Consider the following 24768-nt stretch of genomic DNA (forward strand, 5'->3'; position numbering starts at 1 on the left):
AATGTTAATATTTGCTGAAAAAGTGTACAACTTTCAGTTGATTGCAGGACTTGATTTGGGGCAACACGTAGTGTAAGACAACCTGAACTTCCTGAGCATTGTGCGCCTCTTTCTAAAAATCTTTAAAGCCAATAATAAAGTCCACCACAGTCTTGTATCGATTGTGAAAACCTGTTTTAAAAATCTAAAACCAAGTCTTTTGCAATCTCAACGACAACTTATTTCAAAGAAACCAATATTACGTTACACTGGGGCAATAAAGACCACAAAATAAGCAACAGGTTTTCCTTCGCCAACATGTATAAACCGAAGAGAAAAACGGAATGATTTCATTGGAGACCATGGCAGTCAGCCTCCTACTTCTGCTGTTCTTTGTCCTCGGTGGTAAGCTTTGCTGTGATAACAAACTTAAAAGCAGCCAAATAGCCAGCATTATTTCCTTTGTAATGTCTTTTTTTAATATGTAATACGATTTTTGGTTTTTTACACTACATTTGCTGACAGCGCAATATTAACTTTGATTAACACAAGTAAACAATGCTATATTTTGTGTTTTAGGGGCTGATGGTTCTCGTATTGTTGGAGGCAGAGATGCTGCCCCACATTCGCGCCCGTACATGGCCTCGCTGCAAATCCGAGGTCGCCATAGCTGTGGAGGGGCACTGGTGAAAGAGGACTTCGTGGTCACAGCCGCACATTGTGCGATACCAATGTGAGAATTCAATGTTTTCTTTGGTCGCCATAAATAATGTGTAGAAAAGCTAGGAATTTGAAATTGTTTTAAAGCTGATAAAGAAAAAGAAAAAAAAAGTCTTCTGGAATCTAATTCTGAAAGAAAAAGTCTTAAAGTTTGCAAAAACATCAGGGTCCAGTTGTCTTGTACAAAAACAGGTAACTTACTTAAATAAAAATTAAAAAAAATAAATAAATAAAAAAGACAGTTTCAAGTCTCTGCAAGTTAACGGTTGTACTAAACTGACATGAATGGAGACACTGGATTTGAATACGGGCTATTGATGTAAAAACGTTAGTTTTGAAAGACACACCGACAGCAATGGATGGCTTAATCTTAAAATCATATGTAATGCTATTTCTAGACGGTACACGGTTGTGCTTGGAGCAGATTCGCTGACAGGTGACAAGAAAACAAAGCAGACGTTCCGTGCTATCAGATCGATTCCACATCCAAACTATGATGGACATAAGAATGACATCATGCTCCTACAGGTGAGGACAATTTTAACTGGTGCACTGTTCAGATAATAATATGACAAGTCTCGCATCATTATTATTTTATACTCCGCACAAAATCATAAAACATTATGGTAATATCGCACAGATTCTCACACCATCAGCATTTATTTTTGAACCATTAATCTCCTCTCAGCTTGATCGCAGGGCCAAACTGACTGAAGCCGTGCAGGTGATCTCTCTGAAAAATGGCACACTGAGATCAAAGAGTCAGTGCCTTACAGCTGGCTGGGGTGACATAGGCGATAACAACACCTTAGCAAACAGGCTTCAGGAAGTCAATGTCACTATCCTGTCACGTGGGACATGTCGAATGAGATGGGGAAAAGTTCCCATCACCAGAACGATGGTTTGTGCCACAGCGGCCCGCTTCTTTCAAGGCTTCTGCTCAGTAAGAAAATACATTGGTGGCAGGCAATGTTGAGTATGTGAGTATGGTGTGTTTTAAAGTCCACCTCCTACATGTGCCTTGCATCTTTTCTCCTCAAGGGGGATTCAGGTGGTCCGTTGGTGTGTGATGGAGTTGCAGCGGGCATTGTCTCCTTTTCTGGACAGCGATGTGGAGACCCCAAGACCCCTGATGTGTACACACGCATATCGTCCTTCAGTGATTGGATTAGAAGCATCTTAAACAACAATTAGGCCCAAATTATAACATGTCAGCATGCTTGACAGGATTGTAGTGCTGTGTTTGTTTAGACAAGGTGGTAAATAATCTTATTTGTCACTCTGCACTCATTAACATGCATTTTTGTTGTACAGTATGCTGTCCAGATGGGTTGGACAAAACTAAAAGTGTATACTGAGCTGAATGGAATAAATATACCTAAAATGATTAATAAAATAATTAATTTGGTGGTCATCAGCTTTGGAAATAATTGAAGAAACTAATGTGCCCCTGCTGTTTCATTACATAAACTATGAAGATGGCATCTGAGCAGGCAAGGCATTCAGCTGAACTACAAGTCAAGCCTGAATATATGCAGTGTGTTTATCACACTGGGTGCTATTGCAGGTATTTATAGACTCCAACTTGAAGGCTGCAGCTGTTAGAATTATGTAGATTCAGGTGAATAAGGTGCATAAGTGGGACAATCTATGAAGGCAACAGTCTCCAGCCCATATCCTCAAGTATTTGGACACATTCATTCACCCTGAATAGATGTGTGGTGAATGTGACCAGCTTTCCTGCAAATGTATTGATTCATTTAATATTTCAAGATAATTCAAACCATTCATAATTTTTGTTTGCTACGCTTGCAGGTTAAAATTGTGCAGATTATTTCAAAGGTTTTAATTTAAGTGATTAAAATGTAGCAAAAATACTTCATAAAGATTAAAAAAAAAAAAAAAAAAAGATGTACTTTTGTTTTGGATATGAGATATAATCAATCAAGTGTTTTAGAGTTTTGTCAGTTTATTTTTTTTGAAACCTTGCAAATAATTCTCTCAGCGAAACGTTGAAGTAAGAGTGAACGCGGTCCGCCTCTTTAATAACAAACAACTTGCGTCACCTCACTTTACCTCATTTCGTACCTTTTCGTTTATTTCGCCTTCGCGTCGGCTGTCAAAACTCCCACTAAATTCCCGCTATTCACTGCGCGCGCGCTCAACCCGTCCGGTCTTGCGGTCGCGGCAGCCGTAAGGCCTGCTGGGAACTCGAGTCCTGCGCGTACTCCGTCTCCCGTCTCCCATTTTTTTTCCACAGGTTTCGCGAGATTTCCACGGGTGGCGGCGGCGGGTTGGTTGGTTGGTTGGTGTGTGGTGTGTGTGCGTGTGTGTGTGTGTGTGTGTGTGTGTGTGTGTGTGAGTGTGTGGGGGGGTGGGCAACATTTCTCTGCCGGGGCGAACTGAACAATACTGACATGAAATCTGCGTAAAAGGTAATGGCAATATGTTCCACGTGGGGAATAAGGCTGTGAACACCCGGTGGCTGCTGGTGTTTGTAAACCGCTGTCGGGGACACCGGGGAGCGGATGTAGCTATCCGCCTCCACTCGTACCTTCACTAACATCTGCATTGAGGGTTAGACTGACGAGTGTTTGCCGATTTACTCCACGGCGAGAGGTGTTGGATTTAGTCCAAGGGACAGGTGGGCCACGCCGCGACTCGTCGCGTAGTTTATTGTGCATGTTTGGAAGTCCTTTTTGCACTTTAACATGTTTACCGGCTAACGTTACATGCTGTCACATACGGTGAAATGGCAGAATTTTTTTTTTTAATTATTTTTTTTTTTTTGGGGGGGGGGGGAGGGTGGGGGGGGGAGGGGGAGTTGTTGTCTGGCGGACAGATTTATTTATTTTTTTTTTTTTTTACTGACTTTTGTAACCCTATACCGAGGCGAGACTTGCTATGAGCTAACTAAATGTGCCTTAGTACGCCGTGTTATGACAGCCAGTGACCTCCATGGCTGTGGAGTCTCGGTAAATACCCAGGAAGTTATTGCATCAAGCAAAACCATTGGCTGTTGGAGTTGTCAGTCCCTGCTGAGCAGACTGCAGCCCAGCACAGCCTTTTTTTTTTCCCTTTTCTTTTCCCAGCTGAAGGAGGCCTCCCTTGTGTTGTAGCATACTGCACGTGTATTTGACAGTGTGGCAGCCGTCACGCTGGCTCACATATTAACTATATTGTCTTTCTCTCACTTAGTTACCTTTGATTTTCTGGAGGCATGTCCAAGAAAAGGGGCAGGTATGTAGATCTAAAGCCACTGTGTACTGCTGGTGGTAGTAATAATAATAATAATAATAATAATAATAATAATAATAATAATAATAATGTCACAAACAGCGTGAGACAAAGGGATTGAATCAGGTGTAAAACACTGGAATTAACAAATAGCCAATGTTGGACTAAATGTGTGATGAAAAATCATACTAGTGATTCAGCAGTGCTGGAAGAAGTATTTGAGCCCTTGCCTTAAGTAAAGGTACGTTTACCACACTTTAAAAAATGAAAACTACTCCACTTCAAGTAAAAGTCCTGCTTTCAAAACTTTACTGAATTTAAAGCATGTAAAAAAAGAAGAAAAAGCATCCAAAGTAAATGTACACACAGCGCAGTAAATGTTCCCTGACAGTGTTTTTAGGATGAATATTACTGCTGCATTAATGTGTATTTTACTTCTGTAGATATTTAAGGTTGAGCTCATTTTACTACTTGGTATTCTGTTGGTCAATGTAGTCTACAGTATTTTATCAAAGTCTATAAAGTCACATTTGTAGTCTCACTGTCATGTGAGAACCACATGTCTCTTCCTGACAATACATTTTCCTGCTAATGAAAGAGGGTGTATTCATCCTAAGAAGTAGTAGAAGTTTCTCAACCCATAAAGGAACATTTTAATCTGGAAATATATCAGAAAAATTACAATAGAAAATGACCAAATTTGGAGATAAATGGTTTGTAACTGGACAGGAAAGGTAGGAAAATGTGAAAAGTAACCAGTATCTAAAGCTGTCATACAAATGTAGTTCAGTTAGACAACCTGCATTTGAAATGTTTTATCACAGCAGAAGAAAATAGTTAGTTTGGTGTCTGGTCTCGGACCTCTTCGCTCCCCGTGTCTGAGAGTAAAGACGGCAGAACTGATGCAGGGCAACAGTGTGTCTCAACAGGTCGGGGAGAGATGGGACATTTTTGTAGCTTAAATAGACCGCCAAACTGCAAGGGTGCGCATATTAGATGATTATGGGTACGAGGCCCGTCACATGAACTAGCTCTCGCTGCATTGGCGTAAAGATTACAATATCGGCCTCCGGGACGCAGTGAAGTGAAAGAATAAACTTGCATAAAAAGGAAAACGATGTATTCATTTGTGCTTAAGTGCGGCGTTTGAGTAAATATACTTAGTTGCATTTCACCACTGCGATTCAGCTCCTTTTTAAAATAGCAAAATAAGTTTTGATGGTGGGAAAGTTGCAGATAGATCAGAAAAAAAATAACATAAATTTCATCTTATAGCCTCTTTAAAGTGCATACTTTGTTTTAAACCTTAACCACGGACACACACACACACACTTGCATATTCATCTTGTTTCACCAGGAAGCGGAGCAGTGGGGAGCTGAGTGACACAGTAACCCCGGACCCCAACTGCATTCTGGGAGTCCGCATTCAGCACAACTGGCGTGAAAAGGGCAACCAGAGCAAATGGAAAGGAACAGTACTTGACAGACTCAGTGTAAATCCCTCTCTCTTCATGGTGAAGTATGACGGCTTTGACTGCGTCTACGGCATCGAGTTGTTTAAGGACGAGCGAGTGTCCAACCTGCAAGTGTTGTCGGAAAAAGTTGGTGAGTAAGCGGCAGCTTTTTAAAAAAAATTTTTTTTACAATCTGTTCAATTGCCAGTTTAGATCCTCAGACTTCAGTAGGATTGTAACGATGACAGCTGGGTGATATACTGTCAATCTTATTTTGCATTCGTATTGCGCATCATTTGTACTCGTCTCCCCACAGTAAACAACAAAATCAAGATACCTCCCGGAGCAGAAGAGCTGGTGGGCAAAGCCGTGGAGCATCTGTTCGAAAAGGAAGACGGAGAAAAGAACGAGTGGCGAGGCATGGTCCTCTCCAGAGCTCCAATCATGACCAACTGGTATTACATCACTTATGAGAAGGACCCCGTTCTTTACATGTATCAGCTGTGGGATGACTACGCTGACGGAGACCTCAGGATTCTGCCTGAAGCAGGTACTGCTTATTAGTGCATAAAAGAGGCAGATTGATACTTGACAAAGATCTGTTAAGTCTCCGAAAATCTTGTCCCAAGGCTTATGAAATAAGATCAAGAGCGACCATCATGCGTACGGAAATATTTTTTCCACATTGGAAGATCGTTAATTAAATTATTTTTTTTTTTTTGCCACGGCTACCATGTGAATTCACCAGCAGTCACGGTGGTCAGTCTTCATCACAAGTCTGCATCAAGGGGTTTGACTCCCATTAGCAAAAAGGCATGTATAATGTAAACTGCCTGGAGTGAAAGTTGTCCTCAAAAGTGAAGTGTTTGGAGTGAAATACTCGCGTCAGGCATCACTAGTTGACATTTGTGGAGTGCAGCAAAGTAATGCGCACTGAGCAGAAGGAGGCAATAACTTTGGTTCTAATAACTGCTCACTAATTAACACGATGCACTGTTTCTTTAATCTGTACTGAAACCAAAGTGTAAAAACGGATTTTTGTGGACACTTTGAGAGAGGCCGAGTTACTTTTAATATACGCTACGTGTTCGTTATCGACTGTTTGAATGTTGTAACGATTCCCTCCTCTATTCCTAGAAAACAAGCACCTGTTGCCTGCAGACAGAAAGCCGGGAGAAGAGACGGAGAGTCTGGTGGGGAAACAAGTGGAATATGTTACTGACAAGGGTGTGAAGAGAACAGGTCTGGTCATCTACCAGGTCCCAGCCAAACCCTCTGTCTACTATATCAAATATGACGATGACTTTCATATCCATGTCTACGACCTTGTCAAAACCACCTAGAGATAGCGGACACTTTTATGTCACTCTCCAGCCTCCCTCCATCTGCTTCTCTTCCACTCATCGTTATAATCTGTCATTCAAAGGCGTGGCGGGGTTCGTGTAGCTGACACGCTTTGTTGTTCAGAAGTCAGTGCAATTTCTTTTTTTTTTTGTATGCACAGCAGACCTGTAGCATCGCTATGCTTGGCTTATTTTCTGGAGAGTCTACTTATTTTATTGTTGCTGCTCTACTTTATATATATATATATATATATATATAACTTTAAGTTTGGACAGTCCAAAAGTGCACTGCACAACAGCGCCATAGTTGTTCCTGCATTTGCATTGTTGCCCGTAATTCTGTCCGTGAAGTGGTTCTCTTAATTAAACCCCAATGACGGAACAAAGCTGCTCAGAAAATCCTTTTATAGACTTTGGATTATCTACACGGCTAATAAGCATTATACTAAAGGTTTGGAATAGAGGCTTTCCATTGAGGTATTTGTTGAATTGTTTGGATAAATAAGTGTTCTGTATTTATCCGACAATAATATCAGACGCTAAAGTTTTAGCACTGAACCAAATCAATGAAAGCAGCGATGTAAAATCATCTAAATGGGGCCCCTTTATTTTCAAAAGCCAAAATACTTCTGCACCTTTGCACTATATTTAGCACTGTAGCAGTCATAGCAATATGAATTGGCTACATACTTTGTGGGCATCTCCTCTTGTGACCTCGAGGGGAGATTCCTGCACTGGCACCGATTCCTCGTTTTAACAGCATGAAGAACATCAGTTCCTCCGTGCTCACAATGACGATGTTAAATTTGCATTTGAATTTGGTCCAACAAAAATCATAAAGTGCCTTGTGGCTTGTCATTTTTGCAATATTGTATATAGTTTCTCGAACTGTCCTCACTCTTAATGAATCTTCGTGTATGAAGGCTGCTATTTAGTTTCCGTTCTGATTGCGGCGCCACTGACAGCTTGAGGAAAGTTTTGCAACCTTCAGTTTGTATTCGTGATGTGTTTTGCTCTTAATGCAGTAATGACAATGTTCTTCAAATGTAACACGCATCATCACATTGTTGTATAATCTCACTGTTCATAATGTGGGGAGCACTTTATTGTATAAAGTTTACATACTTAGGTTACGGTACACTATAATAGTTTCCCTAAAATGCTTTTTTTCCCATAAGAGCAAATGTGGCAGAATTATGCTTTAAATTACACGCATGACGGAAAAGAAAAAAGAAAAAAAAACTATCTGCAGTACATCGGATGACAGTATTTAATCTGTAAAATTTGTGTAAAATGACTTGTAATGTTGTGTATCTCATCAAAACACCACCAGCTTCTAGTGAAGAAATTAATATACGTTTAATAAAAACTAAGTATTTAAAGATTATAATCCACTGAAATACCAACCACTAACTCTGGTTCTAGTCTTAATAACTTTGTCTTGTAGTCTTGCAAACAGGACATGTATGCTTTCAGTATAGACTTCATCCCAACTTTGTCACCGTGTTGCAGATTTGGTCATGGCCTTCTCAGCCTTTTGAAAGTCATTGTTAATCTTTTTTTTGTTGTTGTTGTTGTTTTTTTGGCGGTCATAAATCTGCATGCATCATCTTAAACAGCGCCCGGAGGTTTTTAAAGTTCATTTTGACATGAAGAAGGGACGTGGGACAGAATCAGTGCTGTTTTCCTGCAGTCAGATTAAAAAAAAAAAAAAAGAAAAGAAAAAAAGAAGGGTTAACACTAAACATCACCGCGTGTGGCGCTGTGCAGTGTTTCTGTGTTATGTTGTGTTTGCTCTTCTATACGCTTTAAATCACCACCTCCTGTTCTGAAGCTGTAGCGGAATCAACAGTGTCGTTCTTATTCTTATTCGGTCATGAGTAATAAAGATTTTTGCACATTTGTTTGGTCTCGTTCTTTGAACACGCACGCTGTCCTGATCAGCGCGTGTGTGTGTGTGTGTGTGTGTGTGTGTGTGTGTGTGTGTGTGCGCACGCGGTGGTTTGAGTCAATGAATCGGACTAAAGACGAGACGCGAGTTAAGATGGATGTATTACTCACAAATGGTGAAACTTCGTGTATATACACAACAGATATTATGTTCATAACATGACTTTGGTAGGCTGAGGACAGGGTTATGTTGGTACACACAAAATTAAAGAACAACTTTTAAATACATTTTTGCTTCGTGGCATTACGTACAACTCCCACCTCATGCCACCATCAATTATAGAACCAGAGTACCCATTCAGCACAGCTGTGCACTCCTTGCAGCTGAATGTCTCAACTTCTTTTCATCTAGCAAGTTTTCTGTCATGTTGGGTGTTCCTTCTTTCTTGAGTGCGTAAGTGTGGGGGCTACAAGTTTTGAAGTAAGGTCATTTCTCAAGTGCAAAAGTCAAACAGGCTGATAGTGTCAGGTCACCCAGAGAGCTCCTGTTCACTTGGTGAGGTCCTTCAGATACTCCAGTCCCTGATTTGTGTATTCAGTCGCTTTTGTTGGAGCCTCCGAAAGACATGAAATTGTCCACCGTATTCCTGCAATAAAATAAGAATCAGTAGTTGGGGTTTAATGCATCAAAGAATAATACTACCCTCAAAGTTATAATACTGAAGATGAAATTGAATACTGCCACAGTGAAGTGTGGAAAATATCGTTGCGTGTGATGAGTGAAGTAAAAAAAACCAAAAAAAAACCCACTAATCTGAGCACACTCAAAACACAAAATCATGCACTTACTAAATTTTTACCCTCTCTTTTTAAAAATAGGAACAAACATATAATTCGGTTCTGACCAGAGTTCCAGGACTGAACAGGGGAGAATTCAATCTTCGGCATGGTTGGAAGCTGAGTCTGAGGGAGAGGAGGAGGAGGAGGATGTCTGTTAATTTCTGTTAACAGTATAGTACACTGCTTTGTAAGAGGCTTTGCGGCAATGTGAATCGTAATGGACGTCATTTGGATCGATGTCTCTTCACGCGTGATGCTACTTGGCGTCACACGAGCCCCAAACCCGCTACCGGCAATGAGAACGTGGGTTGACAGGTCGGTGCTTCATCGATAACAGGGATTAGCGGTATTGCTGTAGAATTGTAGCAGAACAGGACGATAAGATATCACTGGGATATTTTGTGTGGGGAACAGACTGACAGTCGGTTGTTGACAACGTACGTGACACTAAAACTGTCTACAGTTATTCATCATGTCGTCTAGTTCGATGATTTAGGAGGAATACAAAATGCTATTGTTTTTTTTTTTTTTACTCCATTTAAAGACAGAGCCATGGAACATTACTACGTGTGACATCATTGTTAGATAAATGGCTTTAAAAAAAAAAATAAATTATTTAATGTCAAAACTTAAGATTCAATAAGAGTTCAGGAAGAAAATCAAATATCAGTAAGGGGTTAATGAATAGGACTGTTGTTGGTTTTAAACGACCCGGACTGGTTCGTAACCAGCAGAACTGGACGCTGAAAACTGTTGCAATGTAAATATTTATGTTTTGTGAAGTCATTTACGCTCCAATAAGGAACCGGGCACGAGATGGCAAATGAAATCCCATTTGTTCACCGTATGAAACATCAAAAAGCATCGACAGGGATTGTCTACAGCATCGATCTATTCCGTCATTGTGTACGGCCACGTTTTACCAGACAGACGGATACAAAATATGTTTGATTTTTGTTTTGTTTTTGCTCTCTTATGTCGCATCACAACGTTTACAAGAGCTGCAATTAACGATTATTTCGTCAAATAATCCTTAAAATCTTGGAAAATGGTGAAACACTTCCACCAGTGTTTCCCAAAGCCCGAGGGGGAGGGGGGGGGCTGTACATGTTTTTGGTTTGGTCCCGAAACAAACAAAAAAAAAAACAGTGACTACTGGTTCCTGATCCATGGAGGGAGGAGGGGGGGGGGGGGGGGGTTTCATGGGTCGGAACCAAGTTAGTGAAGCGGTGGATGATGCCATCTGTACCTCCAGGCCGAAGTACTTCATCCACTCCTGCAGGGCGGGTGGGATCGCTGCTCGAGCCTTCTCCAGGGCCTTTGAGCCCTGCTCGCTGCTCCCCAACAGACCGGAGTCACAGGCGACGAAGAGGGCTCCTCCCGCGATGGTCACCTTGGTGGCCAGTCTGGAAATGGACCAACAGCGGACACGGTTAGGCCCGTCAGCCAGAAATAACCCCCCCCCCCCACGTGTGTGTCAGCGGCATGGCCAACTAACAACACCGTGACGTGACCACACGTACTTCAGATCGTCCTTTTGGTGCCAAATGATCAATTAGTAGTTAGAAAGTTTTAAAATACGAGCTCAACGTTGGCGAGGGAAGACAGCGTTAAGAAGTTAGTCGACAAATCCAATGGAAAGATACTGAATAAAATAGTGTTCAAGGTGAATCAATGACCAAACTAAATATACAGCTACTAAAAAAACACACAAAAAAAAAAACCACAATGACATCTACTGAGCAGACTGACAGTGAGCTAGTTGGCTAATCGAGGAGTTAGCATCTACACCAAACATAAGGGACATTACGAATGAAATTTAAAATACTAACTTCACCACGGGCAAAAGCCTCGCCGCCATGGTCCAGAGCGGAGTGATTTCCTTTTTACGTGGCTGTTATAATAAACACTCCCAACAACACAGGACCGTAATGCAGGCTAACTGGTTTGCTTCACTGAAGGACAAGCCTGCGCCTGATCTCTGCGCACAAAAGTGTTGTCAATAAAGCTACGTTCAAAAGTAAGTGCTGATGTTGTTTCACATCAGCAGATTCGTTCTTTTCTGACGACCCAATTTTTATTTATTTATTTTTTTCAAATTATTCCCCCCCCCCCCCCCCCCCGTTTAAATGTTTAATTTGACGTTTTAGTAAAAGCAACAACAAAAAAAGAAATATAAATAAAAGGCTGTTGTTTGTTTGAAGAGGCCGTTTTTAAACAATAAAGTTACGTTCAAAAATAAGTGCTGATGTTATTTCACATCAGCAGATTCGTTCTTTTCTGACGACCCAATTTTTTTTTCCCCCAGTTTAAATGTCTAATTTGACGTTTTAGTAAAAGCAACAACAACAAAAAAGAAATATAAATAAAAGGCTGTTGTTTATTTGAAAAGGCAGTTTTTAAACAATTAAATACTTCATTATCTCTGTGAAGAAATGTGATCCTGATTTAACTCCAATAAATTTATCTGAAAAAAAAAACCGCCCCCATGTCAAGGGAGAGGCGGGCGGATTGCATAAATGTCATTTTTCTTTCCCACATAACTGGGACAAAGCAAGTTAGAGGACACTTCTTTAAAACCCAGTGCTTACAATTTACTAGTTATTTTCCAAAATGGGAACTTTAAAAAAAATCGTGTTGGCCAGTTTATGTGTTGCTTTCTTAGCTGTCAAGTGGACTGCACCCAGATTTGATGCAGGTAAGTTAAGAAAGATTATGTTCCCTGCTTTTGTAAATTGTAGTTAACCTTCTTATCTGTTTGGCTCTTACTATCAAAAACTTTGTGTTGGTTCAGTTTAACAGCAGCAGACATGCAGTTGTTTAGGGCACCGCCATGGCAGGTTATTGTTTCACCTGCAGGTGGTTGCAACGTGTTATTAATGAATGTAACAAAATATTGTGAAAGCATTGACTATATTTATATGTGTTGGGTATATTTATCTTTTAAAAAAAAAAGTTTTGACTGTGTGAAACATTAATTTTAAGTGTTATGGGGAAGACTGTCTATGCTCCAATGAGACTGAACCCTTATCGATAGAAAACTCCCACAATAAGTGAGGTAATGCCAGGTACATACATATAACATACAGACCATATAGGGTAAGAGATAGGAACTAGCCTATATATATTGGATCGTATAGATACACATATTAGATTGGTTCAGAGAGCTGCATGTGATTTCTGCAAATCAGCAGTAACATAATAAAATATAAATTCAGACCAATTTCCAATATCCTAATGTCAAAATGTCCACAGAACATCTGTTTCCATGTCACAAGATCAAAGTTGTACTGCTGAAAATGTTATTGCTTCATAGTGCTTTGCATTCACGCATTGTTGAGTACTAAATACGGAGCTTTCCTACCACCGCTTTCCATTTTCAAACAGAAAACGTAACTCAATTTTCAAAAACACTTTAAGAAAATATTTCTTTTAAATGTAACACATTTTTGTTAGGCTATTCTCTATATTTGCTCCCGTCACCCCACTCATCACTTAATAATGAACCAGCTCCCCATACGAGTGTGGACCATGTAATTGGGACTGCGAGGTTCAAACTAAACGGTCAAATCTTGCGTATGGGCCATGTAAACTCATCATGTAACTGTGTTGGTGATGAGATGCTTAATATGCTTATTGCGCTGCTCTCCACAAAATAATCTGTGTATCATGATGATAATGAACGTTTAATGTCCCCTTTGGGAAATTTGGGAGAGGAAGCACAAACTGAGCGAGTAATTGGTGATGATCTGCTTTCCGCTTGTGACTCTATGGCCTTACCAGAGAACGCAGCATTTATCCACAGAGTGCACAGTACAGTCAAGTTACCGCATGTGATGAAATGATGTGGTTTGAGTCAATGGGATAGTGTTATTGTACTTGTACATATCACAATTAAAACATTATGTGATCTGATAATATTTTTATATTATTTTATTCTGTATTTAACAAATGGACAATGATGATGAAAAGAGTGGTTGATTAAAAAACAAACAAAAAAAACGTAATATTGGACCGTCTTACAACCCCCATACAAAGCCAAACCCCTCTCGGAGCCAGAGATTTTGTACAGCGTGAGCCAAATGAGTTTAAATGCCCTTTGTGGGTGATGTTGATTGCGTTATCTTTTCTCGGTATAAGTCTATGCGACGAATTATTCAAGATATAATGAGGATCATAGTTTGAGCTGAGATTACTATTTTAGTATCATAAAATTCAGTTTCAAACTTGATATGCATGTGTATTTTAAATTAATGTACAGGCACAATAATATGTATTGTGGTCATGTAATCTACTGTCATATGCATCTGTGTTATTACTTTTAATCACTACATCATTTTAAACATTTCTTTACTTTTTATGTCTTTCACGTGTTGATATAGTTTCACCAATCTAAATGGGCATGAATTTGTTTCAGAATCTCTCAGAGGTGCCAAGGTCTTGGTGACTGGGGCCAGTACAGGTATTGGTGAACAAATGGCATATCATTATGCCCGCTTTGGAGCCCAGGTTGTTATTACAGCAAGGAGGGAGAAAGTGTTACAGCAGGTCAGTGAACTTTAAAACATAAATGATATCAAAGTTCAAACTTATAAAAGTATTTTAAAATAAAGACTGCATGCACATCATGTACTTCATAGAAATGCAATAGGACAGAGAACAACAGCAGGTTTATTAAAAGCATTTGGTTGAAATACGTTGTACTAGAATGAGGCCAAAGGTGTTCCTGGAGCTGTATTGAACAGTTTATCCATTCTTACTGATTTTGGTTCACAGGTGACAGAAAAGTGCCTGAGTTTGGGAGCTCAGAAAGTGTTTTACATAGCAGCGGACATGGCCAGTGAGTCTGACCCTGAAAAAGTAGTGGACTTTGCTCTGGAGAAGCTGGGAGGCTTGGATTACCTGGTTCTCAACCACATTGGCCCAAGTCCCTTCAGCACGTGGAAGGGAGATGTGGAGCACACCAGGTGGCTGATGAAGGTATTGGAGCATTTTGATGTTCTCTCAGCACATAAAATGCAGAGAAAGCCTTCATCTCTGTATGTGTAATGTGTTTGTGAGTGTGTGTGTATATGTGCTTTTCAAAGGTCAATTTCTTCAGCTATATTCAGATGGCTTGGAAAGCTCTGGCCTCCCTTGAGCAAAGTAAAGGATCACTGGTGGTTGTTTCATCCCTTTTGGGTAAGTTTACCATATTATTTTTTATACACATGTTGATAATAGCACACACACACACACACACACATGATATAGTCATCATCATCATCATCATGGTCATCATATATTATGATGATTCCTTTGTAAAGCTCTTTTTCATGACAAACTTAGACTGTTTACCAAGTTTTTGAAAAATTCAAAATATTGAATATTTGATGAATTGATGAATAATGCGGACCTTCAAAGTTCATTTATGACCTTAAAAACAGCAGAGGACACAACAGTCTCACCTCTTAGTCAATTTAGAAGCTTTCAGTCATATCAAAGGCTTTTCATTAGCGGATGTACGTTTTTTTCTCAGCATATTTCTAATCAAGTGGACTTTTTTTTTTTTTTTTTTTTTACTGGTGCTCAGAAAATAACAATCAACTGAACACTATGAAGTCTAACAGAATACTATATCTGCTAAAGAGTATTATGTGTCTAAAAGCTCTTGTAAAGTTACTAAATGGACCAGTCTGAAGACTAACAGTTGTTGATGCTTCACAGGTAAAATGTCCAGTCCCTTTGTGGCACCTTATACCGCAACAAAATTTGCCTTGAACGGCTTCTTTGGGTCCCTTTATCATGAGCTGGCCATGAAGAAGAGCAATATATCAATCTCTATATGCACACTGGGGCTCATTGATACTGACTCAGCTATGGAGAAAGTCAGGTCAGTCAAATATGCATGCAAAACAAATTGGCATCATTGATATAGTTTTTGCTATTCGCAGTTGTTAAATGAGGTATTTTTCTGCATTCTAGCGGAGTCACTAACGTACCGGCCTACCCTGCCTCAGATGCAGCACTGAACATCATCATTACAGGAGCTACAAGACAGCTGGAGCTTTTCTACCCTTGGTTCACGCACATTGTGGCTCTTAGCAAAGATTGGTTTCCTTCTGTCACAAACCATATCATCCAGAACTCCTACAACTACAGTCCATGAAGAACATTTATCTTTAGCACTATTGTGTACTATTGTAAAAGACAACACATGGAGCAGACATTTCTTCCAGTCATATTTTGTTTCTTGTGCTTGTTAGCTGTGTTATTTGGTGTGCTTGAACTTTATCTATAAAGTGTTGTATTCATTTTTTTTCTTTATTTGTCTGTGGACATTTGAGAGCTGACAGGAAACAACGGGAGAGAAAAGGAGGGAATGACCTACAACTGAACACGGACGTAATCTTAAATCTATTATTTTTGTCAACTGATCTTATAAATGATAGAAGCCAATAAAAGGATCTTAAACCCAAAACCCAAGCCAAAATAAAAGACAAAGAAAAAATAAGGTTATTTAGCATTGTCAGTGTAGTATCTGTTCAATTGCATCTTAAAGGTCTGACGAATTGCTTCATATTTGGCTCTTCCAGAAAGTGAGACCCCTGAATTTAATGGTAGAAATATTTAGAAGTAAGACAGTCATATGAATTTAGGCATGGTAAACAGCGCTTTGGCTTTATGTTAACCCCTATTCAATTTTATTGATATGCCAAATCCCAACACAAGTCATCTCAGGCTACTTAAAATACTAAAGTCTTTATAGCATTAATAAAAGGAATCAAACAATTCAGTAATTTTCACGAGTGACATCTGGAAGGAAAAAAAACTCCCTTTTAACAGGAAGAAACATCCAATAGAACCAGACTCGAGAGGTGGGCAGCCATCTGTTTCGAGTGGTTGGGGTGAGGGTAGAGCAAAGAGAAAAAAGAACAGCATAGACATACAAGTATGTCAGTGGGGCCAGTTACCGCAGACCGGAAGCATGCAGCTCCAGAGTCACGGGTACCTTAAAAAAAAAAAAAAAAGCACAAACCTTGGGAGACAGGAGAACTGCACAGGGTGACAACAAACGATAGACCAAACTAGTTGAGAGAGAAAAGGCATAAAGATAATGAGATATAATGGTGGCATATGAATGCATGGAGTGTAAAAGAGCAAGGAGAGGAAAGGAGCTCAGTGAATCGGGAGGTCCCCCAGCAGCTTAGGCCCACAACAGTATAACTAAGGGATCAAAGTCACAAAACCAGAGAGAGAGTCTGTGCATCCTGAACCTACCAGATACCTGAACTGGTCCTAACAGGGAGAGGGCCCAGCAACCTGAAGGCTCTACCTCCCATTCTACGTGGGATAATGTGGTACTATAAGAGCTTTGAGAGAAGATGGAGCTTGGCCTGTAAGAGCTGTGTAAGACAGGAGAAGAATTTTGCATTCAATTCTTGATTTTAGACTAAGCCAATAAAGATCATTTAGTTTCAGCTATTGCCACTTGATTTGATCTCAGTATTCCGTTGTGTTGAAATGATGCGTTAATCTGAATGGATATACTTTGAATGTCCACATGAGGGCAGTAGTGCCAAAATAGTAAAGCAGCATCACTGCCTCTGAACTACAGGAACCAGTGAAGTCCATGCCCTGTTGAGAAAAAAAACAAAAAACTAATAGCAGTGGATCATGCATTTGATGGTGATGAGATAATTTAGTTTTAAATAGTTTTACCTTTAAAAATGCATCCTAAATACCCTTGCGTTCACAATTTATTTTAAACCTCTATCACCATATCAATATTACCACTCCCTGTTCTTTTTCCTCTCTTCTCCGCCCTCTGGAGTTTCCTTCATCTCCATTCCCTTATATTTCATTTAGCTTTGTCTTCCCAGAGCTGGCCACAGTAGGCGTTCCAGACTTCCCACAGAGCAGGACTTTCTCGGTGGGTTCCTTTGTGCCTTTGTTCATCATCCCCAAAAGCACCACAGGCTTCCTGTGAAGCTGTTGGCCAAATCCATCCTGGTGGTCTTTCCTCTATTGTAACACACCCTGGAAGCTGTACCCTGCTGTTAAAGCAGTCCTCTACTGTATATTAGGAGTGAGCTGTCCTTAAAAAAAAAAAAAAAAAAAAAAAAAAAAAAAAAAAAAAAAAAAAAAAAAAAAAGTCTTACTAAAACTAATACTGTAGTTTGAAAAGTTGAGAAACAAGCAATTTCCTTTGGATACATATAAATAAGATTCTGGGGCAACAAAAAGAGGTCTTGAATCTGTAATATAGGAGTCTGCACAGTTCACATTCAGTTTTCCGTGGTCTTGATATAACTGATGGTGACAAGTCATTGGAATACTTGTTCTCTTTGTCCTTATCTTGACACTCTTGATAATTTGATAATCTCCCTGCAGATATCATGGAAAGAAAAAAAAAAGTTTTTCCCTTCCTCTTCCTCTTCCTCTGTCACACATGCACACACAATGGCGGGGCCTCCTGGAGAGGAGGGACGGCATGGCCTGGGAGAACAGCCAGAAACACCTGCAAAAGATTAGTGCTTCTAATGCTAGGCAATAAATCCTCTCACCCCTCTCTAGCATCTCTGTCATTCCACTGTGCATGGATCTTATAGGCTGAGAAGCATCCACCCACAACAATGATAATGACATACACACACATAGAAAATATGGTAAACACCAAAACTTTGATGGATCCATGAATTTACATTGTCTTTTTCATTATCTGCTGCTCTGAATGCTGCAAATTAAACTTACATAATCACTATATTTTGTCCATATTATGGAGGTTTCCCCCAGGTATAGCGCAGGCTCTCTATCAAGATCAAACATTTTCATTGTTACTGCAAACAACCAAGGCCAAGACCAAAGCTGAGGTTGGCTGCTTTACTGACTTGAAAGGTGTTAGACTGATCAGCCAATCAGACTCCTATTTACTGAAGTTCACAAAGGAGTTTGAATTATGCTTCCCCCCCTCCCCCATGATACAGCATATCATTTATTCTCAATGTGTATAGCTAAAGAACAGCTTTAGATGTGCTACAGTAGTAAAATTAAATGAAATGTAAAATAAGTCTATAACCTTTTTCCACATAGCCTACTGCAGCCTATGTCCTCTGTTTTATATCCACACACAAAGTCTGCTGATGCAGCAGACATGTCATGTTTCAGACCGTAAATAGTCACATATCCATGGAAATAATCCGGTGCAACTCAACCATCGTGCACCAGTCCCACTTTATGATTCTTTCTGGTCCTGCTTCTTTGAGCACAAAGGACACTGCTCCACAAATCTCCGTCCAACTTCATCCATCATTTACTTTGAGCTCTACCGAAAGGACAGCCTTGGTGTACACACACATACAGTATTGTGCAGGTCTGGCTCGCATGTATTTTCTGTGTATGTAAGATTAATCTTGGACTACCCTGAGGTTTGAGAACGGGTGACAATGGGAGGTAGCAAAGTAAACTATAGCCAGGAGGTAATACACAGATGTAGAGTATAGTGTATTGATAGCCCACAATGTGACACAGGAAGATTGTATTATAGTACATCTGTTAAACACAAACACACAAAACCTTCAAAGGCAAAACAAAATAAATAACAGCGATTCCAAAAAGATGCTGCCATTTTACTGATCATTCAACCGTATTGTTTTAAGTCAAACAAACTAAGCAACCAATTTGTAGTTCAACATTTGGTAAGTAAACGTATTCATTTTCTTTTCACGAGTCTGGCGAGAGGACTGACATCACTCTCAGGTGTATAGCCTATAGCTACTGTGGAGCAGCTGGTTAGCGTACCTTAGCTTTCGCATAAAGGCAAGTAACTTTACTAGTTGCCTTGTAAATATCTGGGGTTTGTTTTTTGTTTTTTTGAGCAATTTAAACAAAGTGCAACTGGTTAATAAAACAGCTTTGGAAGTGATGGTAGGTGAATATGGTGCCATTTGGACAGGGTGAGGCTGGTGATTTCTGCATATGTTTTCAGTCTGTATGCTAAAATAAACTAAGATAATTGATTGGATTAAGAAATGACTCACAAAGAACTCTAAATAACTTATATATTATATATATATATATATTGTATGCTTTTTTGCAGCAGTGTACTCGGTGTATATATATATATATATATATATATACAGTGGGTACGGAAAGTATTCAGACCCCTTTAAATTTTTCACTCTTTGTTTCATTGCAGCCATTTGCTAAAATCAAAAAAGTTCATTTTATTTCTCATTAATGTACACTCAGCACCCCATCTTGACAGAAAAAAACAGAAATGTAGAAATTTGTGCAAATTTATTAAAAAAGAAAAACTGAAATATCACATGGTCATAAGTATTCAGACCCTTTGCTCAGTATTGAGTAGAAGCACCCTTTTGAGCTAGTACAGCCATGAGTCTTCTTGGGAATGATGCAACAAGCTTTTCACACCTGGATTTGGGGATCCTCTGCCATTCTTCCTTGCAGATCCTCTCCAGTTCCGTCAGGTTGGATGGTGAACGTTGGTGGACAGCCATTTTCAGGTCTCTCCAGAGATGCTCAATTGGGTTTAGGTCAGGGCTCTGGCTGGGCCAGTCAAGAATGGTCGCAGAGTTGTTCCGAAGCCACTCCTTTGTTATTTTAGCTGTGTGCTTAGGGTCATTGTCTTGTTGGAAGGTGAACCTTCGGCCCAGTCTGAGGTCCAGAGCACTCTGGAAGAGGTTTTCTTCCAGGATATCTCTGTACTTGGCCGCATTCATCTTTCCTTCAATTGCAACCGGTCGTCCTGTCCCTGCAGCTGAAAAACATTCCCATAGCATGATGCTGCCACCACCATGTTTCACTGTTGGGATTGTATTGGGCAGGTGATGAGCAGTGCCTGGTTTTCTCCACACATACCGCTTAGAATTAACGCCAAAAAGTTCAATCTTGGTCTCATCAGACCAGAGAATCTTATTTCTCATAGTCTGGGAGTCCTTCATATGTTTTTTGGCAAACTCTATGCGGGCTTTCATATGTCTTGCACTGAGGAGAGGCTTCCGTCGGGCCACTCTGCCATAAAGCCCCGACTGGTGGAGGGCTGCAGTGATAGTTGACTTTGTGGAACTTTCTCCCATCTCCCTACTGCATCTCTGGAGCTCAGCCACAGTGATCTTTGGGTTCTTCTTAACCTCTCTCACCAAGGCTCTTCTCCCACGATTGCTCAGTTAGCTGGACGGCCAGGTCTAGGAAGAGTTCTGGTCGTCCCAAACTTCTTCCATTTAAGGATTACGGAGGCCACTGTGCTCTTAGGAACCTTGAGTGCTGCAGAAATTATTTTGTAACCTTGGCCAGATCTGTGCCTTGCCACAATTCTGTCTCTGAGCTCCTTGGACAGTTCCTTCGACCTCGTGATTCTCATTTGCTCTGACATGCACTGTAAGCTGTAAGGTCTTATATAGACAGGTGTGTGCCTTTCCTAATCAAGTCCAATCAGTTTAATTAAACACAGCTGGACTCCAATGAAGGAGTAGAACCATCTCAAGGAGGATCAGAAGAAATGGACAGCATGTGAGTTAAATATGAGTGTCACAGCAAAGGGTCTGAATAATTATGACCATGTGATATTTCAGTTTTTCTTTTTTAATACATTTGCACAAATTTCTACATTTCTGTTTTTTTCTGTCAAGATGGGGTGCTGAGTGTACATTAATGAGAAATAAAATGAACTTTTTTGATTTTAGCAAATGGCTGCAATGAAACAAAGAGTGAAAAATTTAAAGGGTCTGAATACTTTCCGTACCCACTATATATATATATATATATATATATATATATATATATATATATATATATATATATACATACATGTAGCATGATGAAAATAAAGACCATCGATGTTCAATATTCAAATTTTCTTTTTAATGTGTTTAAACATTTATTGGCTCTTCAAATAGAAACCAGGCATTGATCTGCGTAGTTGTGTGAGCTGATTAATTTGGAGAAGAATGTTAATCTTCCTGAACACCAAGCTTGTGCATGACCTCTGAAAAGTTTTCACAAAACATTGAGCTATGATAACAAAAGGGGAGAGGGAGCGAGAGAGACAGAGGAGGTGGGGGAGGCGAGATGAAAACCTATGAAAGGGAGCATCAATGTGAATAAAAACTGTGGGTGTGAGAGGTGGCTGAGGTGGCCCTGTGACCCCTGACCTCCTTCCCCCAGGTCCATTCAGAGCAGCACAATAGTTGACACCTGTGTCCTTTCAGTACTGGTTCTATTATTATTTACATCAGTCAGTGGGAGAGAGAGAGAAAGACAGAAAGAGGCCAGAGGTGCTGTGAAGCAGAGTGCACCAGCCTCATGCCAACAACTTCCCCCTCCTCCGCCCCTCACTCTATCAAAGACAGGTGCCTTCCTATCTGTGTGTGTGTGTGTGTGTGTGTGTGTGTGTGTGTGTGTGTGTGTGTGTGTGTGTGTGTGTGTGTGTGTGTGTCTGCCTGCCAATCTGCTCCTCCAATTATTTCAGATAACTCCAAACACATCGGAGGAAGGAGAGGATCCACAAAGAGGACAGAGGGTGTTTTTACATCCTGTACCTAATGGTCTGACGTTGCTCTGTTCCTGCTCATCTGTATCACCACTAACAGAGAGGGCATCAGATTAAGGTAGCAGGGGGAGGGAGGGGATGCTGAGAATCGTTGTTTTTTTTTTTTAAGATTTTCTCCTTTGATATTTTGGCACCTGCAAAAGCAAGAGAGAATAAAAGACAATTTTCCAAACAAATTTACCAAGTTCAGCATACTTACATCTAGCAACCGGTTAAAAAAAACAGCCTGGCAACCACAACCACAATTTCATTTCCATTTCAGGACAACATAAATGATGTTCGCAGGACAATCCTCTCGTTATGTTCTTGTCATTTATCCCTTCCTTGCTGATCAGGCTGGTGAGGAGAGTCACAGGGAGCATGGGTGGCGGGCAGGGGGTTACATGAATTCTTTTTTTTTTTCTCATTGGGGGAAGAGAATGCCCAATTAACAAAGGATAAGAAGTGAACCGTAAACACCCTCAACAAGGCCCAACAAACCTACAAGAACAAGCTGTCTCTCTCTCTCTCTCTTTCTCTCTCTGTCCCTCTCTCTCTCTCTCTCTCTCTCCCTCCCCCCCCTCACCCCCCTCTGCTGACCACTCCCCCCCCCCCCACCACCACCCCCAGACCCACCCCTCCCCTCTTGCTCACTTACTCTCTCTTCCACTTCCCTCACAAAAGGAAGGCTCAGAGCTTACAAAGTGCCAATTAACACTGAATGTTTGCCCCTCGCACCTCCCTCTCTGAACTGCTGACAGCTCTGGTGTTTGGGTTAATACCAAAGGCCTGCAAAGAATTATAATTCTCCTCCTTGCCCCATCCCCCCCTTCTCTCCCTCTCCTATCCTTTTATTTTGTTTCCAATGGGGTGGTTTTACAGTTCAATGCACAGTCAAAGAGTGATATAAAATGACTTTCCAAAGAATTTCATTTGGGGAGAAGAGGGGCTGTGTTGCATCGGGACAGCCAGGGGCAGGACCACGGACAGGGGGGACACTGGTGAGACAGGGAAGGACAAGAGAAAAAACTATAACATAGTAGCAAAAAAAACAAAACAGCAAAAACAGAGGTATCAAAATGTTTGAATCATGTGTTTATGATGCTTTCGTCTCATTCAGCAAGCCTCGATTGACCATTCACTCTAATTTCTGCCACTAAAGGAGATATTTCTATTATGAGTTCTCCCTTAATATCAGCACATTGTATGCAAAAAAAAAAAATCGCAATACAAACAGGATCCCAGTTCTCACCCACTGCAACTGTAAGTCTCACTTGAGATGAAGATAGCACTGTGGGTCATTTATCACAGGCGAGGCTAATGGCTATGCTTGTTTTTCTCCCTGTGAACGCCAATAAATCAGCCTACTGAATAAAGGAGCAGCCAATGAGAAGAGGTGAGAGGGTTAAACTCTGGGAGAAACAGAGACCGCTACACTCTTTAAGGGAGCTTCTGCTTGAACTCAATTCCCTGCCTAAACTAGGTCTGCCTCAACAATTTATGACCTCTCGGGACCAGGTCTGTGCTCTCCTCTTTCTTTACTTTTGGATGAGGTCCCCAGTTGAAATGGGTCACTCGCAGCAAAGGAGCAAAGCTTGAAATGGATTTTGCTTTTGTTGAGAAAAAGGCCTCATTGATCCTTCGAGGTCACAATATAGCACAAAAACAATATGTAAGTTGCATTTTAAGGAACATTTTGGGAGACTTGTTTATTCATTATCTAGTAGAGAATGAGATGAGAGGATCAATATCATTTTCAAGTCAGAGAGTGGCATCAATCTTTCCTTCTCCTGCCACACCAGAAAGGAAATGGGCACTTTTTCAAAAAGTTCAAATTATCTAAAAGCATCTAAAAGCTAAACTCTATTAAGGATATTAAATATCTAACTTTAAAAATTTTCAACAGAGGAGCAAGAGGCTTAAATAAAAGACCTTCCTGTTAGGGTGTCATCCGTTATCCCCGACAAAAGAGGGTGAGTGCTACTGCTGATGTGGAACCAAGCCAGACTGGCTTTATTTACATTCAAGTAAGGGGAGCTGAGCAGAAAGCTGACATGACCTGACACGGTTCATGGTTCCACCACTGAGGGCGGGCATGGGCCTCTACCTCAACCCCTCAACCCCGGGGTCAAAATGGTCGGCACCCTCTCTGGGATGAAGGCGGCTGGGGAAGCATGTGACTTACACCTCAGCTTTAAGTCCAGAGTTCGAGGATTTATTTAAGATACGGGGAGTGCAAAATGGGAACTTATAGTTTGAGGCGATAGGTGAAGAATTCATGTGGGAGTGAAAAAACAGTATGCATGCGAAAGGAATCAGATTCCCACATTTCCAGACATATGATCGAGCTACAGTATATCATTTTTATCTGGAGATTTATATGGAAACAGGTGCTCCTCCTCCGGCCGAGCTGCCAAGCAACAAAGGAGCGTTCAGTCTCCTCTCTGTAACATCTGATTCACATGAACTATAATTTCTGCTTGCCAAATGACAGATCCAAAGGTCAGTGATGTGGCTGTGTCAAATAAGGGTCGTGAGAAAAGCAGAGAGGAGCATGTGCCTAGAATTAGATGAATGTCATAATTTGCTCCGGTTCTGTCTCAGGAGTGGATCGAGGAGTCTCTTTGGCCAAAGTGGAATTGCAGAACTCTCTCAGTGAAGCAGCATTTCCTCTTTACTTTATTCTTCAGTTTTTTTTCACTTCCAAACCCAGAGGAATTTCCCCTGATGGGACATGCACAGTGGTGTGTGCACGTCTGGAGTATGTGTGACCATA

The 24768-nt window shown here is 40.6% G+C and overlaps 3 protein-coding genes across 5 annotated transcripts; 2 read left to right on the forward strand and 1 right to left on the reverse strand.

The window, feature by feature from the left end:
* The first annotated feature begins 306 nt into the window (after window positions 1-306).
* Window positions 307-8636, forward strand: LOC138198655 (spindlin-1). Of its 3 annotated transcripts, XR_011178289.1 has the most exons (6): window positions 307-384; window positions 559-712; window positions 1098-1227; window positions 1388-1642; window positions 1741-3134; window positions 5294-5377. XR_011178289.1 is itself a non-coding variant. In XM_069150181.1 (5 exons), the coding sequence occupies exons 2-5, from the start codon at window positions 3920-3922 to the stop codon at window positions 6731-6733; spliced, it is 708 nt and encodes a 235-aa protein (XP_069006282.1). In that variant the 5' UTR covers window positions 2966-3134; window positions 3898-3919; the 3' UTR covers window positions 6734-8636. The 3 variants fall into 3 exon arrangements, 2 of the variants coding, with proteins under 2 accessions (XP_069006282.1, XP_069006283.1); XM_069150181.1 differs by lacking the exons at window positions 307-384; window positions 559-712; window positions 1098-1227; window positions 1388-1642 and adding exons at window positions 3898-3939; window positions 5707-5940; window positions 6528-8636 and having other exon boundaries at window positions 2966-3134; window positions 5294-5541; XM_069150182.1 differs by lacking the exons at window positions 307-384; window positions 559-712; window positions 1098-1227; window positions 1388-1642; window positions 1741-3134 and adding exons at window positions 3144-3343; window positions 3898-3939; window positions 5707-5940; window positions 6528-8636 and having other exon boundaries at window positions 5294-5541.
* A 131-nt stretch (window positions 8637-8767) lies between these two features.
* Window positions 8768-11453, reverse strand: micos13 (mitochondrial contact site and cristae organizing system subunit 13). Its single transcript, XM_069150183.1, has 4 exons — window positions 11296-11453; window positions 10713-10869; window positions 9529-9586; window positions 8768-9270 (listed from the first exon to the last, which is right to left on the reverse strand). The coding sequence occupies exons 1-4, from the start codon at window positions 11322-11324 to the stop codon at window positions 9173-9175; spliced, it is 342 nt and encodes a 113-aa protein (XP_069006284.1). The 5' UTR covers window positions 11325-11453; the 3' UTR covers window positions 8768-9172.
* Window positions 11454-12011: 558 nt separating this feature from the next.
* Window positions 12012-15756, forward strand: hsd11b1la (hydroxysteroid (11-beta) dehydrogenase 1-like a). The gene is made up of 6 exons (XM_069150180.1): window positions 12012-12161; window positions 13881-14011; window positions 14240-14443; window positions 14551-14644; window positions 15170-15335; window positions 15428-15756. The coding sequence occupies exons 1-6, from the start codon at window positions 12077-12079 to the stop codon at window positions 15609-15611; spliced, it is 864 nt and encodes a 287-aa protein (XP_069006281.1). The 5' UTR covers window positions 12012-12076; the 3' UTR covers window positions 15612-15756.
* The last annotated feature ends 9012 nt before the right edge of the window (window positions 15757-24768 follow it).

Source organism: Embiotoca jacksoni, unplaced genomic scaffold, assembly GCF_022577435.1.
Source record: "Embiotoca jacksoni isolate LCO1_2020_lvr unplaced genomic scaffold, fEmbJac1.0.p SCAF_16, whole genome shotgun sequence".
Classification (NCBI taxonomy): domain Eukaryota; kingdom Metazoa; phylum Chordata; class Actinopteri; family Embiotocidae; genus Embiotoca; species Embiotoca jacksoni.

What these genes read in the sequence shown, in the direction of transcription:
- hsd11b1la (XM_069150180.1), top strand. Translation starts at nt 12,077, where the DNA reads ATGGGAACTTTAAAAAAAATCGTGTTGGCCAGTTTATGTGTTGCTTTC. An exon ending in TGCACCCAGATTTGATGCAG is followed by an intron (nt 12,162 to 13,880) that starts GTAAGTTAAGAA and finishes AATTTGTTTCAG; the next exon opens with AATCTCTCAGAGGTGCCAAG. An exon ending in ACACCAGGTGGCTGATGAAG is followed by an intron (nt 14,444 to 14,550) that starts GTATTGGAGCAT and finishes TGCTTTTCAAAG; the next exon opens with GTCAATTTCTTCAGCTATAT.
- LOC138198655 (XM_069150181.1), top strand. Translation starts at nt 3,920, where the DNA reads ATGTCCAAGAAAAGGGGCAG. An exon ending in AGTGTTGTCGGAAAAAGTTG is followed by an intron (nt 5,542 to 5,706) that starts GTGAGTAAGCGG and finishes GTCTCCCCACAG; the next exon opens with TAAACAACAAAATCAAGATA. An exon ending in CAGGATTCTGCCTGAAGCAG is followed by an intron (nt 5,941 to 6,527) that starts GTACTGCTTATT and finishes CTCTATTCCTAG; the next exon opens with AAAACAAGCACCTGTTGCCT.
- micos13 (XM_069150183.1), bottom strand. Translation starts at nt 11,324, where the DNA reads ATGGCGGCGAGGCTTTTGCCCGTGGTGAA. An exon ending in AGGCTTTTGCCCGTGGTGAA is followed by an intron (nt 10,870 to 11,295) that starts GTTAGTATTTTA and finishes GTCCATTTCCAG; the next exon opens with ACTGGCCACCAAGGTGACCA. An exon ending in TGTTCAGTCCTGGAACTCTG is followed by an intron (nt 9,271 to 9,528) that starts GTCAGAACCGAA and finishes ATTTTATTGCAG; the next exon opens with GAATACGGTGGACAATTTCA.